The sequence below is a fragment of the Biomphalaria glabrata genome, chromosome 1 (genome assembly GCF_947242115.1).
Source record: "Biomphalaria glabrata chromosome 1, xgBioGlab47.1, whole genome shotgun sequence".
NCBI lineage: Eukaryota > Metazoa > Mollusca > Gastropoda > Planorbidae > Biomphalaria > Biomphalaria glabrata.
This window is the reverse complement of record NC_074711.1, coordinates 13,029,076-13,054,707: the sequence shown is the minus strand read 5'-3', so window position 1 is coordinate 13,054,707 and position 25,632 is coordinate 13,029,076. Positions and strand designations below refer to the sequence as shown.

Here is a 25,632-nt window from a genome sequence, read left to right as displayed (position 1 = left end):
TACTATTCATTTCTAAAGAGTTTATGCTTAGAAGTAGAAGTAAAGTCATTAATACTAGACTCTAGTATTGCAGCATTTTATTAGCAGTATTATTATGAAAACAGAATTTCCATTAAAAGAGACATTATGATTCTCTAATTGATAATGATAACTACTTAAAGTTAATGTTTAAAATGTAATTTAACTATATATAGTTAAGATCTAGATCTAGTCCTAGATTCTACTTTTTTTTTACAGACTTACACTACACTACAGTACTACAGTTACAGTACACTTCACAGTCTTAGTTAGTAGTCTTACTTATTTTATTCTACTAGTTACTACGTACTAGTAGGTAACTAGATTATCTCTCCAGGCGTAGCTGCCTAACTCAATTACCTTGTGGGATGCGCCATTTATGTAACGGCCCCTTAAGGGACAGCGCCTGGATCACTGGATGTTGACGGATCGCTGCAGGAGCTCTTTTTCATCCCCGCACAATGCAATGAGGATACTCTTGTACCCTCTTAGGCACTCCCATGCAAGCCTTGTTTCACCACCCATTCAGCCTAGTCGTCCTCACTCACGACCATTTCCACCCGGGCACCACAATGGGGCAGGGCAGCAAGCCCGGGCCTGAGTCCACCAGACATTGTGCTGGCCATTAACATGGGCCACAGAAACAGATAACCTTTACATCATAGAATCTGCCTTATAGATCGAAGGTCTGAAAGGGGAACTTTACTTTTTTTTTCTTTTTAAGAAGCAGATGAGCTTTACATGATCTGTGCCCATAGATCAGAAAGACTACAATAAAAATCTTTAATATTAATACTAGATCTAAGTCTCCTACATAGTACTCACAAAGAACCCACAACACTTTCACAAAATTGAATATTAATTTAGTGATAAATCATAATATAATTAGAAAAACAATATATTATTATATCACATAGGGCACTATATAGCCAATACATTAAATTACCTTTTAAAAAGTCTTAAAATGTTTTATTTCTCAGATATTTCTGTATTAAACTGCTGCTACTGTTATTATGGAAACAAATCAGAGCATTCATTTTTCAAGCTCTTCCAGTGAATTGAGTGATAATGATACTGTAACAAATTATGAGTCTCAATTTAGTAATCATGGCAAACGAAAGAGAAAGCGTAGCCGAAGTGCTGGAGCTGACAAAGATTGCCAACTTGGCCATAAGCATTCCAGGCATTTGTCAGAAGAACACAAACATTATCATTCTCATAGCCATAAACGTAAATTAAAAAAGATGAAACACAAGCATCATAAATCTAAACATGGCCACATCGACAAAGAGTGCAAGCATCAACACAAACATCGGACAGAGGCTAGTGACCAGGACAGCAACTCTGATATCAGTGATAGTGAGAAGGAAAAAAAAATCCAGAAGAAAAGCCAAAGCTCATCTGAAAGAAAAAATTTACTGGATTCAAACCCAGACACTGAAACTCTCGATTACAATTTTGATTTTAGTAAATACAAAGCATCATTGAGCAGAATGTTTTTCAGGGAAAACTTCTTTTCAAAAATAGCTATTCGGTAAATATTCTTGTAAATATTTTACATTATCTTTTATAGCTAATTTTTAAAATAGTTTTGGCTTTTATAGTGTTGTAAAAGATTATTTACAGTTACAGATATTCACAGATATTTTTTCAAGGCAGAAATTTTTATGATACTATTACCAAACTTCATAATTGAATCACAACTTTAGGACATATTCAGTGTAGTTGCCAAAATCAAGTGTATACTGAATTTTGCCTTTTCTTTTCTAGATCTCTTGCTAATGTGTTCTCACTCATATTCATCCCTGTAGTTAAACTTAAGGTGACAACTATTTCTACCAATTTTATACTTGTTTGAGCCCTATCATCTCAACTTGTGGATGCCGACTCACAGATCTCCTGATTTTTATTTTTGTCTGTGCGTGCCATTCTTTCCAGATGGTTTGAGGTAAACCTTTCTTTTTGGTGGCTGTCTTGAAGTTCTGTTACTTATGCTCTTCTGGCAATGTCTAGTTCTCTTTTCAACTGGCTTTAAATTAACACCACAAGAAGTGATCCAAAATACATTTAGAGACATTTATTATGATCACTTTAAAACGCTTTTGACTCCATCCAGAGTTATGGTATTTTTTTTCTTCAACTATTTAAACAAAAATACTTTTAACACTCATTATTTTTATTTTATCTAGAATGTTGAGCTAAAAATTCTAGCCAAAAGAAAAACTTATAGCATTTGGAATTTAATATTTGAATAACTTTAAAATTGAAATATATTATGTGTAGGTTTAAATATTGAATAAATGTAATTTTTTTTTGGTTTGGCAGTGGATCACAAGAGCATGATGACTTTTGGAATTTTGTGAATAAATTTGTTGAATTTCAGCGAAAAAAGGCGGAGAAATCCAAAGGCTAGAATTGTTTTTATAATGTAGTTTTTTTGTCATTTTCTAATGTTAACTGTATATAAAATTTCCTTTAATTATATATGAACTTAATATAAACTTAAAGTATACTTAGATTAAACCTGTTAATTTTTTTTTTTTTCAGATGCTAAAGTTCAACTTGGAGCTGAATCTGGTCAACTCAACCTCCCAAAAGTATTTGATGTTAGCTATAAAATCAACATTTCCTTTATCAGCAAAGATTTTGATGTATTTTTCAAGAAAAACAGGCTAGTTGGTAAGGAGTTTTTTAAATCTGATTAGCTCCTTTTTGTAAGAATGTATTCTATTTATACAAATAAATTTAAAAAAAATAGCTTTATTTTCTCATCTTTTACTTACACAATATTTTATTTTACAGTTTTTTGTTTTTCTACAAACTTTTTTTTGTCAGACTATCAACTTGAAAAGGAGCTATCAAGAGGAAGGGTACTGCAATTTCGATCAATTATTTTACATTATCTGGACTTTCAACAGAAACAAAAAGTGAGAGAAGTTTATTATTTTTAAAATTTTTTTTTTGTAATTAGGCATGGCTGATGAACTTGATTTAATTATAAAAGATAATGGCTTTATTTAGTTCCAGAAAATCTACAAAATCTGTAAAGATCAAAGGGAACTCCCTATCTACCAGCATAAGGAAACTATCATCCAAATGTTACAGAAATATCAAGTTATAGTTGTAGCAGGTGATACAGGTTGTGGCAAATCAACTCAGGTAACTCATGAATTGAAGTATAGTACAATCAACCACTAGCAGTGTGTTTTTATTTTCATTTTTTATTTTGTTGTACAGACATAACCAAGATTATCAGCATGACATTTCCTGGTGGTGTGATATACAATTATATAATCCGAAACTTGGTTAAACTGGTGCACTTTTTTCCTCCACGTTAATAAATGAAAAAAGAAAAAAGCTAAATTGTTATAAAGTTTTCTGCAGATTTTGTTACATTAATATTCTGGACATACGGACATGTAGTCTGTATGCCTGAAAATCATCTCCCCAAATGAATTCTTTATAGATTGCAGGAAAGACACCCTTAAGAGCTCCCTTGAGGAGTGTAAGAATGACTGGGAAATGCTAGCTCTTGATAGCTCCTCATGGAGTAAAACTGCAAATGTCAGAGTCTCAAAATATGAGACATGGAGTTAGTTGTCATGAAAGAATGAAGACCTAAAAAAAGGATGATAAAAGAGTGCAGCAGACCCATCCTTCCCATGCATGTGGCCAGCTCTTAGAAGAGAGTTTTTTACTCTATAGCCATCTAAAAATAGTTGATAGGAAATTACAAATGTGCTTATCTCCTGAGTATGAAAGATATATGTTAGATATGTATGTTCTAGACCATAATTTACAAATAAAACCTAATGAAATACTCAGAAAGAAACACAGATAAAGGCATTCCATATGCAAGGACATACTTAAGCAAGTCATCCTTCTTTCCTAATGCTATTAGAGCATGTAATGGGTTACCTGAATCAGACAGGAAAACCAAAAACTTGATGACTAGATTGACACAGGGATAGGCATAAATTCTTTTTTGAAGCAACGTCTAATTTATAAGATCAAAAGACATTGCTTTCACCATAGCTTATTTTCCTATTTCCAATTTATTCTTAAGTAACTCTCAAACCCTAACCACTCAATAAATGAGTTCTTATTTTTATTTTCTTGCAAACATACTAAACAAATGAGATGACTGGTGTCTTTACCTAGATCTAAAAGAAAAGGTATTAAGGGTTTGTCTGTTCTAAGTACATAGTGACAGTGCATAGTGCATGCTGTGTTGCCATACACATTTTATTTTATGTATTCCTTAAACCCTCTATCTTTGCCTTATTTTGTTAACTATTCTAAGTAATCAATTTCTTTTAAAATTGTATATGATTTGTTATTAAATTTAAAAGTATTTCTTGTTTCCCCCCAAATTTTGTCTGAATTGGAAAACTTCTAGATTATCATTTTAACAATAAAAGAAATAACCAATTGTTATTAACCAAAAAAATGTCTGCATCAGGTACCTCAGTATTTATTAGAGGCAGGGTATCATAAGATTGCCTGTACACAGCCTCGAAGGATTGCTTGTATTTCTTTGGCCAAACGTGTTGGTTATGAAACACTGAATGAATATGGTAGTGAAGTGGCATATCAGGTAATTTTTGTGCTTTGAACTTATTTTGTAATATTATCATTTTCCTTGTATCAACAAAAGTTTATTTTATCTTGTTCTAAAGTAATTGTGCATATATGTAAACATTTGTTAACATAAAAAAGCAGAACATGTAGCTATTATTGAAATTAATTCTAAAAAAATAAATTTTGAATATTCTTTTAAATATTAAAAAAAAAATATATTTTATTTTTAAAATTTGACAAACTTTTTGTTCTTCTCATTTCAATGAGACTTACATTTTCATTTTTTTTTTTTCATGCAGACAAAATTCTTTTTTTTTCATGCAGACAAAATTTTTTCTTTTTTTTTTAATGCAATGGAATAGCTTTTATTTTTTAAACAGAATTTAAAAAAAATTACTAATGGCTTTTATTTATATCTGGTAGGTTCGCTTTGAAAAAAGTAAAACTCAGTCAACGAGAATTCTGTTTTTAACTGAAGGTAAACTTGAGGCTATGTACTATATTTTATAGGACCATGCTGAAAACTTGTATTTATTTCAATTTTGTAAAAATAATTCAAATGAATCTTGATTACCTATACTTGGATTTGAACGCAATAATTTTAATTTTACACTCAAAGACATCAGAATGTTCTTGCCTATTTTCACAGGCCTGTTACTGCGACAGATGAAAACAGATCCACTTCTTGAGATGTATAACATCATAATTATTGATGAAGTAAGCTCATTGCCTGATCTTGTCATAAATGTTTCATTAAATTTCAGGCCTTTCTGTCCTATTGAATTAATTTGAAATCAGGTCTTCATTATAATGTCTTACAAAAAATGATTTTTTTAAAAATATTTATTAATAACTATGGCCTCCTTCAGTTGCAAAGCTTCTATGGAACATCTCACAGAAATGAGATGAAGGCCTGGGCATTAGCTATGGCCAGAACAATGTTATCTGCAATGTGCCCAAGCAGGGCCGGTCTTAGGCCACTGCAACCTATGCGGTCGCAGTGGGCCCCGCGTTTTCATAGGCCCTGCGCTAATTTTATGTGTTATTATTAATTGTAAAATATATACGAAAAATTCCTGGAAATAACCTGCACTTATTAAAATGTCCTGAAAACTCATAAAAATCTCATGAAAAATAGACAAAATTACCATTTGTGTGTGTCATTCATTATGGGAAACGCCATTCCTACGCGTGATAAAAAGAAGACATTGTCAGCTTTTATGTATTAAAATGTAATAACCGGACGAATTTTGCCCTTAACCGGATGTTCCAATATGTATTTACTTTTATTGTTACTGGAATATAAATATGCCATATGTTGCAAAATTGGTAAAGTAAAATTAACTTGATTGCAATTTTGTACTTAGAAAAGAATGAATAGAATGCAAAGCCGAATTTATTTTCTAATACAAAATCTTAATTTTCACTTATTATCCTTATTCCCACCCAGACTAGGCCCCGCGCAATTAGTTTCACATAGGGCCCCGCAATTGCTAGGACCGGCCCTGTGCCCAAGGATTAGCAGCTCCTGATTTTTCTTTTTCTGTTCCAGTTTCTTAATGTTATCTTGAGTTGAGGGGTCCCAAACGGAGGATGCATATTCTATTATTGGCCTAACCATGTTTGGGTATAGCTATAAGGCAGCAGAGGTTTGTATTCAAATTTGTTATTCTCCTAGGTGGGTAGCCAGCCAAAGCTGATGTGCCTCTCCTGCCTGGAGCTTACTGGTTTGAATGCCAGTTGCTCGTTTTTGTCTCTTAAATTCTTTTGTCCATTATAACAGTTTAGCTGGACACAATGGCTGAGCCACACAGGAATGCTGGGAGTTGGACTGGTTGTCAGAGGCTATTTGTAAAAAAAAAAAAAGTAAAGTTTCCCTTTCAGACCTTGTGGTCTATAGGGCAGATGATGTAAAGGTCATCTGTTTCTGTGGCCTACGGTTAACGAGGGTGTCATGTGGCCAGCACAACGACCAACCGCCTTTACTTTTCCCCAACTAATTTCAGGTACCCATTAGAGCTGGGTGGACTCAGAGGCGCCTGAAGATCCCGAAATTAAAAAACACCAGTCTTAACCAGGATTCAAACCCCGGTCCCTGGTTTGGAGGCCAAGCGCTTTACCGCTCAGCCACCAAGCCTCCTAGGCTATTTGTGGGACATGCTTTTGGCAATAACAACCTTACAGTCCTAAATTAATATATTCTAAATTATACTTTTTCCACATCCGAATTCATTTTCACACAATTTGCCATAAAGCTAGAAATTGTTTTTTTCGATGTTCAAATCTAGTTCTAAACCAACATCATCATCAGTCATTTTGTAGACCTGTCTTTTTAAATAGATTTGAGTTATGACTTTGTTATTTTTGACTTTATCTAAGATTGTGACAGCATTAGCTATGATTAAGTATTTTAACTACCTGAAGAAATACAAGTAAAGATCTTTCTCGTTTCAGGTTCATGAGCGCCATGTGAACACTGACTTTCTACTGGGAGTCCTCAAGTGCGTAATTAAACAAAGGTCAGACCTGAAGCTTGTTCTCATGTCTGCTACCATCAATATCAATTTGTTTTCCAACTACTTCAATGGAGCCCCAGTACTCAAGGTGATTCTCACAAAATACTCATTATATCTTAGCATAATATCCAATATAGATTTGTAATCATCATTTTTAATAAGTAAGAACCTTAAGGGTTTCTACAGGTTGCAAATTGATTTCGCTATTTCAATAAAGCAGCTAAATACTTTCTTGCACAATTTTCAGTTCAGTAATTTAATTAGTCACATTGAGAAATGTTTTAATCAACCTTTATATAAACTTAGATTATACTAAAATTATTTAAGTAGGATCTAAGGCAATGGGTGCTCTCATCAAAAATGGTCAATCAAAACATGAATATTTAGATAAATTTATTTATTAAGGCAGAAGCATTACAAGCAATGGGGATGCCTATCAAATAGGAAAGGCATGTTAAATTTGACAAAGGTCAAGACATAAGTCCTCCCAGTGACGACTTATGCATTTGAGACATGGAAGTCATCAAAGTCAAGAGAAGGCTTAATGTGAGTCAGCAGCAATGGCTAAGAAACACAGACATCGGGTCACAAAGAAATCATTTGCCAGACAGGCACTTGACCACTTAGCAAGGTTCTGATCAATCAATGCATGAAGGTAGCAATAATATTGGGGGAAATGCGGGCAGGGATGTCTTCATATAACAAGACACCACACCTTCATGGAGTTCTTGTGTCTATTAGTTTTTGTGATCAGTGTCTTGTCTCTTCTTTGTGATGGTAAAATGTTAAAATTATGAAGAAGAGGAGGATTTTTTTATGCTTAGAAATTTTATAGTTTTCTTGGCAATGCTTTTTTTTAAATAGGTGCCCAAGAGCGGTTTGTTTGTTGCCTATGATCTTACTAGCAGCATGTAGAATTTTATAAAGTTTATTTTTATTTTTTATGTTCAAATTGCCATACCAGGCAGTGATGTTGAAATTTAAAATACTGCAGCTTTGAGCATGGTAAAACATTAACAAGGCTTCTTCATTAACACTAAAGGAAGACATTTTTCTTATTAGCCTTAATCTTTATTGCCCTTTTTGCAATCTGTGTTTGCAATAAAATTTAATATATTCTCTAACACAGTTCTAATGTACTAAACGGTTTGAACTATTTCAATGCTCTCTCCAGCTACTGATTCTTTTTTTTTTTTACAAAGGTCATTTTATATGTATCTTATCCAGGTTCCTGGTAGATTGTATCCCATTGAATTAGAGTACTGTCCAGTTAAAACAGATGATTCTGTTGATTCAAAACGTCTTGACCCAAGACCTTACATCAATATTATGCAGAGGATTGATCACAAAGTAATTTTTTGTGTCTGTCTAATGAAGTTGAATGTGTTAGTTGCATTAGAAAGTCTGCCTCATGTCCTACACTGTTAAACTGTCTTGATGTCCTATACAGTTAGACTCTCTTGATGTCCCACACAGTTAGAGTGCCTCATGTCCTACACTGTTAGACTGTCTTTATGTCCTACAGTTATTCTGTTTTGATCAGCTTTAAAAATAACAATGGTATTGACTATGAAACAGATTCAATCTTTATTTTTTTTTATTAGCATCAAGGTGGACAATGATGGTGGCTTTCTTAGTTATCATTTTGAGTATTATTAAAATTGCTGTCCTTAAGTATTTAACTGTATTTCATCTACTTGTTATAATTCGTATAAATCCCAAAATAAATTTGTTACTGCTCTTATTTTCATTTGTTTTAGTTTGTTTTAATATTGGTTTTTACCAAGTGAATATTATTAAAAGTTATGTTTTTGTATATTCAGCATCCATCCACAGAGAGGGGGGACTTACTTATCTTTCTGAGTGGCATGTCTGAGATTATGGCTGTGGTTGAGGCAGCAAAAGCCTATGCCCAGAAAACTAAGCGGTGGATTGTACTGCCTCTGCACAGTGCTCTGTCAATTGAGGAGCAAGATAAAGTTTTTGACTATGCTCCTGATGGGGTTAGAAAATGTGTTGTATCAACCAACATCGCTGAAACATCTGTTACTATCGATGGGGTACGGTTTATTGTGGACTCAGGAAAGGTAACTCTTGCTACATATGTTTTCTGACATTTTGAGATTGAAATTCTCATACATAATTTACAAATGGAGTAATATTTAAAATTGTTAAATCATTTTTTATGAAAGGCTTAAAATTATTTCATCTTATTTCTTGTCATTCATATGATTTTTTAAGTACACTTGTCCCCTCAAATCATTAACTCTTGTCTCTATGGAAAGCACGTCCATCGTCAGTTTGAAGCAGACATTTTTGTTGGATTAATGCTTCCAACGCCAATGATTAAAAACTTTATTTAAATTTTTTCACCCCAAAATTTATTTATTGCTTAAAACTTAATCTTGAAAAGTTTCCTTTAGTTAAACATCATGTTGATGTTTTTTTTTTCCTCTTACCATGTTTTGGCATAGGATGGTGTGTTTAAAGCGGGGGTGCTTAAATTTTCTATATTATTTTCATTCAATTTGGATCAAAAACTATTTCCTCAATCTAGGCACTCTGACTTGTCCTCAATTGATGAGTTTTCTTTTTTGATTTCATTATCTAAAATCAACATTGATTTCTATATATTTTCCCTTTAATTCTATACCAAATATAACATTTTCTGATAACAAGCCACTAAGTTTATGATGTTTAATAGTAACTTATTAGGGCACTAAGAATGGGTCAAATGAATAACTCTGTCAGAACATAGAAAATAATTATGGATAGAGCTGATGCCCTTTAGTATCTCTTTACATTTAATAACCTACAATTATGAAAATTGGCAAATTTTTTTATAAAGCTTAAAAGTTTTTTGAAGCAAGAAAAATGTTCTCATCAGGTTAAAGAAATGAGTTTTGACCCAAAGTTTAAGATGCAAAAACTTCAAGAGTTTTGGATTAGTCGAGCCAGTTCAGAGCAGAGGAAAGGACGTGCAGGTCTGTGTATTCTTTTAAACAGTATAGACCTTAGATTTAGCATCTGTTGACCTAGTTTTTTAGAATTTAATTCGTCAATATTGAATTTTACAACGACATTATTTTTTTGGCTCTGTTAACTTAAAAAAACATTATCACAACAAAAAAAATATCCCTTATATTTGAATACTTCTGGATGTGCTACATTTTATAAAATATTTATTCCCTCTTAATATTCTCCATCTAGGACGTACTGGCCCAGGCGTATGCTACAGACTGTACGACGAGTCAGATTATAATTCTTTTGATGAATACTCAACACCAGAGCTGCAGCGAGTTCCTTTAGACTCTCTCATTTTACAAATGATCTCCATGGGATTACCTGATGCTAGAAAGTAACTCATCGTGGTCATTTTTTATTTTCTCAAATCAAATCTCTTTAACCACTAACAGAAAAACAAAACAATTCTTTAATTTTTCAATTCATTTATATAATTTATATATTATATATAGAATACTTATATAATTCTATACCCTTTTGTTAACTTTGTCTCAAATCTTGAGGTGCCGTTGAAAGGAACTTTTATAATTAGTTACATTTTAACTACAATATTTTCTTTAATGACTTGATGTGTTTAATCTTTGTTGAAATTTTGTAAAAACTGCTGGAGAAAATGTATTCAGCATTTAAATTATGATGCTATTAAGTTGTGCAAACTTGTGGTCATTGATATCCCATCTTCCTGTTTCTTTATACTTTTATTAAGTTCCTGAATTAATGTGCAAGGTCTTGCAACCCAAGTGACAGGTTAGAACTATCAATGAAAGGATTCTTTTTGTACATGTATATAGTTATGTGAATTTAATCCTTATTTTGGTCCTAGGTAGTTACCAAATGGGAAGTCGAGGTCCAAGTGGGAATTCCTAGACTTGTTTTGCTATATTTAATTCATCAATTTTTTCTCATTAAAATCTTTTCTTCAAGTACTGACATGACATATATATCATGTAACATTATTCATTGCTTCAGCACTAAGCTTCATATCTATATTTAATTATCATTTATTAAGGTACTAAAGTTTTTATTGCTATGATTTTTTCTTAGATTTCCATTTATTGAGCCACCAAATATGTCCAGTGTTGAGAACTCCATTATCTTTCTTAAGGAACAAGCTGCTCTTGCATCGGATGAGAGTTTGACTCCCATTGGTCAGATGCTGTCAATGCTACCAGTGGATGTGGTCATAGGGAAAATGCTTATCATGGGATCCATTTTCAATGTAAGTAAACAATACTATGAATACTGAGGGATAGTTTTAAGTATGGGCTATAGATCTCTCAAATAATTTTGCATGTTTCTGTGAGGATGACAAAAGCTAGAGAACATCAACTGATCCCTGGCTGACAGCAGCTTTTTTGTATTAGTTAGGCCGAAAAAATATAGATCACAGATGGATCTGTGTGGTGTGTGTAAATGACTTATTGAGTTATTACTTGTATCTTAGATAGTCTTAGTTTAAAACTAACTTAGCTTTTAAATATGCATAGTTTTAAGTTACATATGAAAAGCTCTTGTCATATTTGTTTTGTCAGATGATTGATCCTATTTTATCAATCACAGCAGCAATGAGTGTCCAGTCTCCATTTACTAATCGAGCTTATACTGATCATGATGCTCTGGTGAGAATAGTTACATTTTTTTGTATACCTGTATAATTATGGCATTTTATTTTGTGTGTTTATTGTTAATTTCAGTGAAGAGGAAATAAATAATACTCTAAAATCACTGTTGCATTTAGGTTGCTAGGAAACCATTAGAGTCAGAACATGGAGATCCATTCACTCTACTCAATGCCTTTGATGAATGGATTCAGGTACTTGGTAACATTAAATTTGAAAGACTGGATTTTGTCTTCGAATATATTCCAGGTTTATTTAGTGTTGATAACATTACCTCTTGGTTAGATTGTTTAGTTCAAAACCTGTTGACCGTAGAACTTGATGGGATACATTTATGAAATTATCTCTTTAATGTTCTCATACAAATGATTTAGGTCAAAGCTCAAGGTCAAGGGACTCGCAAGTGGTGTAAGAGACGTGGGCTAGAGGAACAGAGATTTTATGAAATGACTAAACTAAAGCGCCAGTTCAAAGATCTGTTAAAGGTAATTAGTTATTTTATTTTGAAACCATAACTTTTTTTTTATGGCATTACTTTTTAAAAATAAATTAGGTCTGAGTTTGAGACCTAAATGTCTTATGGCTGGTGTAGCTAAGTACGTCACTGTTCCCAACATTTAGATACATAATAGGATACTAATCATTTCATACAGGGCTATTTTTTTTAATAACTGAAAAAAACTTAAATCTAGTGTGGGAAAAAATACTTAACTCTTTGAAGGCACTAGTTAAACCCAGACCCTTATGTCTAGGAGTTAATTGCTGAAGTTCAGACTTTTAATACAAAAAAATGTTGTTTTTTTCATGTGTAAATTGAACATTTTTACTTGAAAACTTTTGTTTAGGACCATCATCTTCTAGACAGAGAAGAGGCAACAGCAAGATATATGTCCAGCGATGAAAGACGAGCTCAACATGGGGAGAGAAAAAAATTAAATGAGTTGAGGAAAGAGAAAATGAAGGACAACAAAAGAAGAAAATTTCTGACGCTCGAAGATGAAGTTGGTTTCAATCTTTTACACATTTACTTTATTGTTGAAACATAATCATGTCTAACATTTAGTAAGCATCATTATAGGATTGAAATGGAGAAAGATTAATTAAAGATTGTATGGCAGGCATGTCAAACTCGTTAAGGTGTATGGGCCGCATAAAAAACTTACTATATCCTAAGGGGCTGCAGCCAAAATCAGTTGCAAAACAGCTTACTAGTTTTATGTTGTTGTTTTTTTGTCCTGATGCTTGACATATTTCTGGGATACAAGTTTATTAATATTGGTTGGAAGTTTGTTTGTTACTGACACTATCTTCACTGACCACAAATTTTGATCAGGTAATCTCGAACGGTGAGGTGATTTGTAGCTTTCATTATAGATAAGAACTGCTCACAGAGATCAATGCTTGCAAAAATAGCTAGAATTCTGGCTGCTAATTTCTGCAATTGAACGTACCGTTTAGGTAAATAACTAAATTTTGGCACAGCCACTTATTTATTCTTCGCTTTCAACAAAGAATCTTCTATTCTATCAGCTCTAGTTGCACATTACCAGCAGTATTTTCAGAAGCAAATGAAAATGGAGATAAAAAAAACAAAAATTCTTGCTCATATGAAACGAAGTCATGAAAATGGCCAGTGGATGCATCTACTAATGATTCCAGGTGTAAGACATATTTTCCAAATGTTGTAGCCGTATTTAATCTTTTTAGTTCCTGACAAGTGAACAAGATTTTCTCTTCATATTTGATTTATCCAGTCGTAATTTTGCTTGAAAGCACTTCACATGATGAGTTGTGACAATTTAGTCTTTACTTTGAAGTTTCAAATTCAAGTATTGCAGGTGACCAGTGAGATCAATTGCAAATGCCTAATCCTGAACCCATTCGTCAGTATGGAAATGTTCAACAGATTAACCTTTCATGTTCAGAAACAATACAATTTCTTCACGCAGTACGTCAAATTTCTTCAATTCTGTATGACAGGAGAGCCAGCTAATTTCGTGTCCAATGTCATTCAGAAACATTGAAAATTGGCGATGATTTAAGCCACGGGCACGAATAAAATTGATAGTGACTGAAACCCTTTCTTATGACATGTTGGAATTGTAATTGCTTTGTGCTTTATGTTTCTTGGTGAATGATGCACTGAAAATGAGCAAATTTAAATTAGCATTAGTCTCTCTTATTTTTGCAAGTAGCTTTGCATCGAAACCATTTCATAATGGTTAGTGTGCCATCCGTTGTTAGACTAGCTAGCTTTACCAAAGGTAAATTGTACTGGAATAACACCTGTTATTTCTCAAAAACATCCTCGCTTGTTGTGGTGTTATGTATAGAACAAGTAGCTCCCCATGTATCTCAAAATACCTGTCACAGGTCCTTATGAGTATAGCCAACTGTGCTACACCCGTTACATCAGTTGACTCATAGAGAGCCAATGAGAATATTTCAAAATCTATTTTGTTCTTCAATTGTTCACACAAGCTAACTGACATGTCAATTATTCTATCTGCCACAGTGTTACTACTTAAAGTTATTTCTTTCAATACTTTCACATTTTCTGGACTTCTACAGCTTTAATGACACACTCCTTCATAAAATCCCTTTCACTAAATGATTTGCTATGGCTTGCAATTAAGTTTGAAAAAAATGTAGCTGGCTTTCACTGCAGACTCAAACTCGTTGTTCAGTTTAACAAATACAATTTTTCAATTCAAGTAGCTTATCTTTTATTTTCCAGCGTAATGGTTTAACATTATTTTGATAATTTTTTAGGTGGCCAAGCGGGCCGCATGCAAGGTGGTCGCAGGCCGCATGTGGCCTCCAAACGCTGTGTTTGACATGCCTGTTGTATGGGTTGAGCTGGAAAGAAATAAGTTTTCTAGCCAATGAAATATAGGGAGCTAGATTTAACAAGTATCTTTATATTTCACTTTACCCTTATTTTAACAAGAGAACATTATGTTTAATAGAGAAGATGTAGAATATGTTGTCTTAGTGTACACAATTCATTCATGTTTAATAGAGCAGATGTAGAATATGTTGTCTAAGTGTACACAATTCATTCATGTTTAATAGAGCAGATGTAGAATATGTTGTCTAAGTGTACACAATTCATTCATGTTTAATAGAGCAGATGTAGAATATGTTGTCTAAGTGTACACAACTCATTCATGTTTAATAGAGCAGATGTAGAATATGTTGTCTAAGTGTACACAATTCATTCATGTTTCAGGAGTTTAAAGTGAGCGATGAAGAAGGGGATATCAACAAGGGAGATGATATCAAAGATTTAGAGTTTCGTTTGTCTAATGATTTGAATCAGCTTCAGGTAAGCAATGAGGAACAAATGAACTGTTTCTACTTTCTCAAAATAATGAGATTTCTACTGTCTTTCTTAATCAAGTATGCTTTCTTCAAGAAAACGTTTTGAAGCAAAAAAATGTAATTCAATTTAAGTTTGTGTCATTTTTTATTTTATAAATGATAAATGTGAGTACATTATTTTGATTAAATCAGGAGACTTCTAACAAAAGCAGAAATTTTACCTTGAGAGACATCAACTTGATGAAGATAATTCTGTGCAGTGGACTCTACCCTCAAGTAGCCATACCAGATGAGTGCAATACATACAGGCGTGACACAGAGCAGACTTTTCATACCAAGGTACCAGACATTGTTGAGCCTGTTGAAGTCTTTTGAGTATAGAGCAGATGATTCCCATTAATGACCTAAAGGTTTACACACTCACTTTGTTTATTTGGTTACATTAAAAGCTGGGTTATTTAAAGGTGAATCTTTCACATTTCTTTGAAGAGGGGTGGGCAAATTAAGACCCGTGTTTTATGCAGTCTGCAGACACCTACAGAAATCAGGTGTGTGCCCACAAATTATACATATAAAAAAGGCAAATATATTAAAATAAATAATTTTAAATATATAAATTATTCTTATCACTTACGGTGAAGAGGCTAAAGAAACATTGTCTCTACATATCATTCTAAAAGTTTAAAGTAAACGAAAATTATTTTTATTAGCAATATTTTAGAATTTATTGAATGTTAAGAAGAACTGTGTTGAAAGTGTTGGGTCGACTTGGAACAAGATGGCAACTGTAACAACCGTGCTTTGACTGAGAAAAAATGTTTTTTAAATAAATTAAAGAACACTATCCCAACCATTAACTCTAAATGGAAATGTTTGCCCAAAGCTACATTGAATATCAGACATATTATTTACATATTATTTACCCAATTATCTCAGTGATCAAATTTATCAGAGCTAGGGGTATTTATAAAGTAGTTTTAGTCTCTTAGTCTTTTTAAAATCAAGCTCTTTTACCATGTTGTATCCCAGAGATCAATTCTAGGCCTATTGCTGGTAGTCATGTACACCTATCCTTTCAGTGGTTTTCTAGAGATAGCTGGTTATTTCATACCACTTCTTTGCTGGTGACTCGTAGTTTCATTTGAATGTAGAATTCCTTGGTTCCCTTGGTTCTGTTTTGAAAGTTTCTTGCCCTGACATCAACTTTGGTGATGGTGATGTAAATATTAAATTACTTTCACTGATATAGTAATTTTTTAAAGTTAAGAACTTTTGCTGTTTGTTAAGATCAGGCTTCTTATGAAGAAACACCAACTTAAGAGGCTTTTTGTGAAGGGCTAGAGTATTGGTTTTATATCAGAAAATAATATCATACAATAATAATACATTTGTTCTTACATATTTTTTTTTGCCATCTAACTTTATATTTTTCTTATGTCAAACCAAACAGAGTAAACCATTTGTCCTTCTACATCCTACCAGTATATTTGCTAGTCACCCAGATTTATTAACACCAAAATACCTAGAACACAAAAAACTTTCACAAAGTGAGCTCAAGGGATTATTTAGTTCCAAACATGAGTTGTTGGCCTATGTGTAAGTTTTTCAATAATTTTCTGACATTTTTTTATATTCTTTTTTCTTTTTTTGCCTTTTTTTACTCCGATCATTAATGATTCTCATGAAGCAAACATTCTGTTTATATGTTCCCTCAATTTGCCATTCAAAGGTTTAGATCAAAAAGCAAAGTTGTAAATATGGAGTGTAAGAATTCCTTAGAAAATTCTCCTCCAAGAATTAATGGCTCATGATGTAGAGCTAATCTGCTTTTTTGCACCAATGGTTAACTAGGATTTAATCTAGCCAGCCCTAGACTAAACAAGTTTTTCTTTCAGCAACTAATGTTTAGTGGCCATCTTAGAAATGATTTTAAAAAACGTAAATTAAATCCAACGTTCTGAAAACTTTTGGTTTTCTATGCACCTTGGACGTCATGCTTTCTTGAAGTGTAGTGTAAATATACCTTTTATAGATGCAGTATATTTCTGGCTTATTACCAGCGAAATATTTGTCTGTGAGATTATGTTCAATTAATATAAATAATATAGCTATTTCTTTAATAAACCAAAGACTTTGTATCAAGTAGAAACATAGTATAGGTCTACACATGTATCTCTTGAAATAGTTCTTTTAAAGTGGATTCTATTTCTATGTTGACAGATCCCTTCTTGAAACCAACAACAAACCTTATCTGGTCAATGCTATGAAAGTTCCAGCCTTGCAAACAGTAACTCTCTTTTCTAACAGTATCGATACTAATGCTGATTGTACCAGGTGAGACACAGTACAGGAAATTATAACTTATATGTTTTTGTAATAATAAGAAAAACAAGAGCATTATTTTCTAGAATGTAATAATTAATTATAACAATCATGCTTTCACTTTTAAAACTAACAGTTGCGCAAAATTAATTGGGCCCATCATCAAAACAAAATCGGCCCTGCTCACTTATCCAGTGTTAAGATCATGTAATAGATAGAAACGTATCAAAGATTTATTTGACAGTCCAAGATGGGTCTTTTATTTCATTGTTGTTTGTATCCATGATTCTTGAAGGTCATACATTTTGCAGCAGCTCATTCTATTAAAAGCATTTTTCTTTCTCATAGATTAATCTTTGACAGTTGGTTAGAGTTTAAATTTAAAGATGCCCTGACAGCTGAGAAAGTAATCTCTAGTGTCATACAGCTGAGATCAACATGGCATAGTCTGCTGTTAGTCAGGCTGAAAGGTAATTTATCTCCACATACACAGACACACAACTTGCTAACTTTAGTATTCAGTGCTCGTTGAAAGTTTGAAGATTGATAGTCAAAGGGAGGGGGGGTGCCATATGTTGAGCATCTGATTTTAGAAAATGTTAAAATATTTTTAACTCATATTCATAAAACATTTCAAAATATAAAAAAAAACAATTAGAGAATATAAAACTATTGAATCAACTAAGCTGCAAAATGCATTTCAGTTTAGGGACCTAAGCTCCCTTTCTTCTATAACAGACCGCATCAAAAACATTTTTATAAAATAGACTATAATCAAACAGAGCTCAAGGAATTAGTGAGCTCTTTTCTAAAAACCCATTACCCCAACAACCAATGGGTCAGAGTTTACACAGATGGATATTCTCTGGCATACTAATTGAATGGCCCAAGGAGAAATACTAGAAAAGTCCATTGCAAGTGGTTATCTCTCAGACTGCCACAGAGCAGAAAGGTGAACTAGCAACTACCACAGTAGTAAACTACCCAAGTACACCTAACAGTCAAATTGTTTTCCTGATCAATGCCAAAACAGTCCTTCAAGCCTGAAAAACTGATGCTTCCTACATAAAGCAACTCTCTACAGCTCTTATAAACCTCAACAACAACAGCAAGGAAACTGTTCAGACATACTGGCCAAAGATGGGAGAATGAACAAACAAATAAATACCCAGTAGAAATTAAGAAAATGATAGAGACTAGAATAAATGAGAAATGGACTAGATCTTACCCCAATTTCAAGAAAAGTGATGCCTATTATAAGTTGTCTTAACATGACCAACATATAATTTTTTTGCCTCATAACTGGACATAACAGATATGTTCCAGTCTCTGTGGCATTTTACGTCTCGAGAGACGATCTTTTCCCTTTGCAACTTCTTGTGTGACTAAAGAGGCCAATCCTTGATACACAGCTGCGATAGCAGGTTGGGCATATATAATCACCAGGCGCCGTTGCAGTTTCACCCTTATTTCTGCTTCTGTTGTGTATGACATCTACAATCCATGACCCTTCCTTTATGCTCTCTCTCCATGTGGATCTATCCAGTGCCACCTCTTCCCAGCTGCCAGTGTCGATTTTGAAGAGCTTCATGTCGCATTTGCATACAACCGTATAACCTAAAAGTGGGCGACCAGCGGCTCTCCTGCCTTCTATTAGATCACTATACAGGATGTCCTGTGGAAATCGACCTACTGGCATTCTATGAACGTGGCCAAGCCAGCCAAGGCGTCTGCTGCTGATAACAGAGAGGATGTCCTGGCACCCTGCTCTTTGTAGCACGTCTTCATTGGTTATCTTATCTTGCCACCTTATTTTAAAGATCTGCCTTAGGCATCGGAGGTGGAAGAAATTCAGCTTTTTTCCTGCCATGAGTAGGTTGACCATGTTTCACTTCCGTACAGCAAGGTGCTCAACACACAGGTCCGGTAGACTAGGGCTTTAGTACTGTTAGTCAGCAATATGTTGTCCCATACTCTTTTCTGCAACCGTGACATGGTGGCCATTGCCTTGGCTATCCTGTTGTTTATATCTTTATCCAGTAGAGTGTTGTTGAATATGATGGAGCCAAGGTAACAAAAGTGATCAACAATTTCTAGTGGTTGGCCATTAATGCTTACTTAAGGTGCAGTGTTTGTGTTTTGGACAAGTATCTTAGTCTTGCTTTGACTGATGTTTAAGCCGAACTTCTGGCAAGCAGCAGATAGTTTGTCAACCAGGGACTGTAGCTGAATATCAGAATCAGCCACAATAACTGCATCATCAGCATACAGGAGTTCCCTGATGAGTAGCTTCCTAACCTTGGCTTTAGCCCGCAGCCTTCCTTGATACATTAAATAGTTTTCCAGAGGATCTTGTATGGAGAAACACACCTTCGTTTATGTCGTTGTACGCATAATGCAGTAGACAGGAAAAGAATATGCCAAACAGAGTAGGTGCGAGCACACATTCCTGCTTGACACCACTGAAGCTAAAAATACCAACATTTGTGGAGCATCACCAGAGAATGCTGATCATGTTTTTCAAAACTGCATACTCTATCAAGAATCTCGAACAAGACATAAAAACTATATAAAGAATTGCCTTATCTCGAAACCACTGTGTGGTTCATTTCAGATATAAGATTACTTGTCTTAACCCTCCAACATAAAAATGAGAACAAAAAAGAAGAAAAAAACATTTTATATTGATACTTTTTTTTGTACTGCAGTCTACTACATTATTTAATATATTTTACTTATTTATTTTTTAAATTTTTGTAGACACTTTTGAAGGTTTAGAAGAAGATCGTAGAATCAGTACAAGAGCCAGGCAGCTGGAGAGAATATTGGCCAGCAAATTGACAGAGTTCTTGAATGCTGACTTTCTGTACTCTATTCGTAGAGTTCTGGCAGCTGAAATGCAGAGAGCTTATGTTGGTCCTGGCAAAGGTAGATCAACTTTTACATTAACAATTCTATTTGTTGTTTTTTTTTGACAGTTTTCTTATAATAAAAATCTTGTGTTGCATAACTGCTTCAATATAAACAATTCGAATTACTCATAGATTTATATACCTTGACAATAACATCTTGTCAATCATTTTATTCATGCCTTTTTTTCCTATTCAAATGTTTCAACTTAATAACAAAAATGCATTATTTTTGTGACAGATCAAGGAACTGCTGCCATGTTTGACAAAATCTTGAAAGTAAATTCTATGGGCAAAGAACATCCTATTAAAGGTGGCATACAAGTCACAGATTATCTCACTTTTAACTGGTATGACACATCTATTTTTTTCAATGCCTTTATAGAGTTGATCAGTTCAAAAACAACAACATAAACAATGAGCATTTTGCCAACATTTTTTAAAATTACATTTACTTTAATATCTTATTAATAATAATAATTGAGAAGCCATTCTCTAGATTGTAGTCATTGTCATTACACTTTTTAATTAACCAGAGTTTAGTCTTTTATATGAGTACCACAAACCTATATAATTATACCTAGACTGGACATTGAGATCTCTTAACACTACACAAAAATGTTGTGAAAAACTTGTAAAAAGCTAATGCAAGGTGTTGTTTTGTACAGTAATTATAATTATATTATATTTTTTTCAACCTTAACCTATGTAACATATAATTCAATGTTTAGATCTATTAATCCGAGTAACTGAACATCGAAAATAAGAGCACTCTCATCTCCTAATTATTATTTTACAATTTTAAGATATATAATGTATATCTAGAAAGATCTAGGTAATCATTCTATTTGAATGTACAATCTAAAATCATAAGATGATTAAAATCATCAGATGAATTATTTCGATCTAGAATTTTTGAAACATTATCTCAATGGAAACTAACAGGAAATGGCTTTATAAATCATAGATTTGCATGAATATATAGTTCTGTGATCAATATTAATAATAGCCCATTCTATTTAAAATCCAAAAATGGTATTGCATTATTTCTAAATTTTGAAAACTAAAGATTATTACTTTTGTAAGATAGAAAATATTGATTTTCCTAGATTTGGGGCGACTTCCCTTACAGCTTGAAAAAGAGTTACGTACATAACAATCTATATATCTGTGATCTGGTCATTATCGGATAAGAATTTGTTTTTGTTTTCTAGTCTAGGTATAATATATGTGTAAACAAACGAGTTAGAGGATTTTTTGTATTTTCTTTGGATATTATTTATATTCATATTATAAATCTACAAGACTCTGAAAGTAGTTTAAAAATGTTAATATTTTGGTTTCAGTCTATTAGATGATGCCTCCGCTAGTGTATGGGGAGAATTTACCCAAGGAATGCAGAGGTTTTGGAAATGTCCTCTCTGTGGTCAGTCTATGTTGGTCAACGTTCTTGAAAGACTTCAGCATGAAGCAGTGTGTAGTTCGGAAGGTGGACAAGGTACGAAGATATTTTATGGAGGATATCGTGTGAATAGTTTTATCATTAGATACTAACACTAAAGATATTTTATGGAGGATATCGTGTGAATAGTTTTATCATTAGATACTAACACTAACGATATTTTATGGAGGATATCGTGTGAATAGTTTTATCATTAGATACTAACACTAAAGATATTTTATGGAGAATAGTTTTATCATTAGATACTAACACTCAAGATATTTTATGGAGGATATCGTGTGAATAGTTTTATCATTAGATACTAACACTAAAGATATTTTATGGAGGATATCTTGTGAATAGTTTTATCATATAGATAGGTCTTCTTTGTTTATGAATTGGCTTTATTAATATAATTTTATATTAAAACTGAAGTTTACATTATAACAATAAATCCAATTGATTCAGCAATAATTTGTTTGTTTACAGGTTTGGAACAACTTCAAGTGGAAGATTCAGAGAAAATATCAGAATTAAATCCTTTGAGAAAAAGTTATTTCTGTACAGAATGTAATAAAGAACTTTCTTTGACCACTACAGAAATTTTAAAACACAAGAAAACACATCTAGCAACGTAGCGAATATATTATGTTGGATTCTCTCCCATGTTGACACATCTATCAATGAAGTGACCATCTTATGCTGGAGTTTCTCCTATGCTAATCTACATTTTTTTTTCTACAGTATAACTTATTTATATATTTACAAATGAAAGTTGGCCCAGTTTGTATATATGTATATACACACGCAAAACTTTGTCTTACAAAAAACAACATCTAAGGTTCATACAAATTGAAGACATTTTTTCAAGACTTTGAAGTCACTATTTTATTATTTCCATGTCAATGTTTCACATCCTCTGATTGTAATCAATGATTTTAAATGGAATATGTTTCTTTTTTGTATATCTAAATTGTTTGTATGTTGACTGCTTGTTTTATAATATATCAGATTCACTACAATTTTTCAACTACATATTGACAGTAACATTAAAAAAGATGTTCTAGGGATCAATTGAGGGAGCGAGAAAAAAAACTACACTATTTATGTTATTGCTCAGCTTTTACATGATGATAAAAACCAAATGATTACATTCAACATGAGTGTGTTTTATGTTGTTTGTGTTTGCATCTTTATTGTTATATAGTAATAATTCTGAGGTGGATAATTGTAGGCAAACCAAATCCACATATGTTTGGACCAATAAACTGATCTTAGGCATATACATTTCATTTGTATTTATTTTATTTTATCCCAGATATTTGTTTCAAAAGTTCTTTTGTAAATCTATGTTCATTTATTTCTATCCCTAATAGTTCACAAAGGTGGCTCGTGGTTGGAAAGGACACTGACTGATATAGTACAACAGTTAACGTACATTATATTTTAAAGCATTTTACAAGGATCTATGGAGGAAGTTATTAAGTGTTTGAAGGATACCAATGCAGTGCTAATACATTGGCTTGGTTGCTGCCTCTTTGAATTTGATTTATCATGTTGTTTTTTAAAATGAGTTTATCATCATTACGAGGCTCAAGTCCTTCCTTTCTAAAGCCCTGGGTTAAGTTAGGAGAAATTAAAGTCTTTCAATAAATAGCCCAGGCGTTATAAAATATGGAAAGTTTAAAACAGCGGTTCTCAACCTTTTTAGCTCAGCGACCCTTTTACTATTCCCAACTATGTGGTGCCCCAACAGTAACATTTTTTATAATCATAAGTAACATTGCTTTTGCTATTGGTATAAAAACTTAATCCAAATGTGAATATCTTATATGTATTGCCAAAATTTTATGTTTAAATCATTTAACAATAAGTAATCGCCCAATATTTTTGAAATTTCTTCATTTAATGAAATTCCAAATAATTCCATTTTTTTTCTTAATGACAAATAGGCTGAAAAACCCATGTTTCGCAAAAATATATGATTGCAAACACTTAATCCAGATGTGTGTACCTAACATTAAATAGAAATAAAATTTCTTATATAGAAATAAAATTTCCTATATCACTATTAATGAGTTCAGTAAACTCTTTCTGTCTCCGGTACATCTTCAACTTTTGTTTGTTGAACAGAAAATGAAAACGTAATGTCAGGTAGAGCTGGAAAGTAGGAAATTTCATTGCAAAAATTTTCTTTCCCAGATTATTATTTATTATTATTAGTTAGTAAATATTTGACAAATTTTGTTTGTCAAGGCTAAGTTTCATTCAGAAGGATCAGATTTTTTCCACACTTAACGAGCATGTTGCATTTGACTTTTTTTAATCGCTTCTGATAATTCTTGTGGCTGTGACTTTGTTACTTATATTCGTTGACTAAAATCATACTGTGAGTTTCGATAACTTTTAATAACACATTCAGTACCAGACATTGAAATCTTGACACACATACTTGTGCAAACATCATTAATGTTTTTCAATAAGATTTTCTTCTTTTCCAAAAATGAATCAACTTTCTGATTTACACTGCATGGTGCAGACGTTTCAATTGGTTTGCAAAAAGAAACTCGTCTTTTAAATCACCATCATGTATAAACCTAAACATTTCTCTAGATAACGTCATATCTATGTTAATAAAGTACGAATGTTGAATAGCATCAAACGTTATGGGTTCTTCTATGATGAAAATATTTCCTTTCATAACATGGACAATTAAAAGATAAACTATTATTAACTATAATCGCTCTTCACTTTTGTCATGTCGTTACTAAAGAAATATTATTTATGATTCTGCAACGTTGATTTATGTATTAGTTTAAATTACTTTAAAGTGTTTAAAAATATATATGCTGCAACAATTAAAATGGTTGAAATCATCCTGATTCAGTTTTTATCCTTGAAAACAACATAAAAATAGTAACTTTTAAAGGAACAATTTTGTACAGTTTTAAACGTTAGAATAGACAAAAAAAATCCCAATTTTCTATGGTCTTTAGCGACCCTGCAGGTTGAGAACCCCTGGTTTAAAAACGTTGATGAGAATTTGAGGCTCCTCTACATCAAAAAGCATACAATCGCATAATATATAGAACAATAAAAACAACACAGGACACAGATATTTTACAAAGAGAATTAGATGAATTACAGAAAGGGGAATCAAATTGGAGCATGTCTTTCCACCCAGAAAAATGTCAGTTGTTAAGAGTAACAAAAAAACTAAAACAAATTAATTCCACTTATCTTATTCATGGCAAACCAGTAACACAGACTAAAAACGCAAAATACCTAGGTGTTATAATAAATGAAAAACTGTCATGGAATCCACATATTGATGAAACTACAAAAAAATCAATTAAAGCATTAGGATTTATTAAAAGAAATTTCTATAAATCAAATAAGAACATAAAACTAAAATGTTATTTAACCTTTGTTAGGCCAATAATAGAATATGCATCCTCCGTTTGGGACCCCTCAACTCAAGAAAACATTAAAAAACTGGAACAGACACAAAATAGAGCAGTGAGATTCATAACAAACGAATATTCACATTTGACTAGAGTAACACCTTTAGTAAAATCACTAAATTTAGAAAGCCTTCAGGACAGAAGGCTCAAAAGTAAAGTAGCAATCATACATAAAACACTGAACCATAATCTTCAAATACAAAATTTAATAAAATACTCTGAAAGACACAAAGATAAAGGCACATTCCTCGTCCCATATGCTAGGACAAATTTGTACAAACACTCCTTCTTCCCTAGTGCTATTAGAGCATGGAATGGGTTGCCTGAGCTAGCCAGGAAAACCAGTGACTTGGCTGAATTTAAGTCATTGGTTAATATGCATGACTAAATGCATGACGCGTAGGACGTAATCAT

The 25,632-nt window shown here is 32.7% G+C and overlaps 1 protein-coding gene across 3 annotated transcripts; it reads left to right on the top strand.

The window, feature by feature from the left end:
- Positions 1-23,628, top strand: LOC106069737 (probable ATP-dependent RNA helicase DHX34). 3 transcript variants are annotated; one of them, XM_056022869.1, is made up of 28 exons: positions 1-33; positions 999-1,552; positions 2,344-2,426; positions 2,566-2,697; positions 2,854-2,945; positions 3,040-3,177; positions 4,481-4,615; positions 5,023-5,077; positions 5,249-5,316; positions 7,054-7,203; positions 8,343-8,465; positions 8,939-9,202; positions 10,003-10,099; positions 10,326-10,473; positions 11,184-11,358; positions 11,672-11,758; positions 11,878-11,952; positions 12,133-12,243; positions 12,604-12,759; positions 14,991-15,086; positions 15,275-15,421; positions 16,533-16,678; positions 17,303-17,416; positions 17,753-17,874; positions 20,165-20,332; positions 20,549-20,663; positions 21,660-21,811; positions 22,244-23,628. In XM_056022869.1, the coding sequence occupies exons 2-28, from the start codon at positions 1,032-1,034 to the stop codon at positions 22,390-22,392; spliced, it is 3,819 nt and encodes a 1,272-aa protein (XP_055878844.1). In that variant the 5' UTR covers positions 1-33; positions 999-1,031; the 3' UTR covers positions 22,393-23,628. The 3 variants fall into 3 exon arrangements, with proteins under 3 accessions (XP_055878844.1, XP_055878850.1, XP_055878835.1); XM_056022875.1 differs by lacking the exon at positions 1-33 and adding an exon at positions 84-175 and having other exon boundaries at positions 20,555-20,663; XM_056022860.1 differs by lacking the exon at positions 1-33 and adding an exon at positions 84-175.
- Positions 23,629-25,632: the final 2,004 nt, after the last annotated feature.

Bases quoted from the DNA above. Each gene is read 5' to 3' on its own strand.
- LOC106069737 (XM_056022869.1), top strand. From the start codon at position 1,032: ATGGAAACAAATCAGAGCATTCATTTTTCAAGCTCTTCCAGTGAATTG. The intron at 2,698-2,853 runs GTAAGGAGTTTT...TTTTTTTGTCAG, and splicing joins CAAGAAAAACAGGCTAGTTG to ACTATCAACTTGAAAAGGAG. The intron at 12,760-14,990 runs GTTGGTTTCAAT...TTCATGTTTCAG, and splicing joins TTCTGACGCTCGAAGATGAA to GAGTTTAAAGTGAGCGATGA.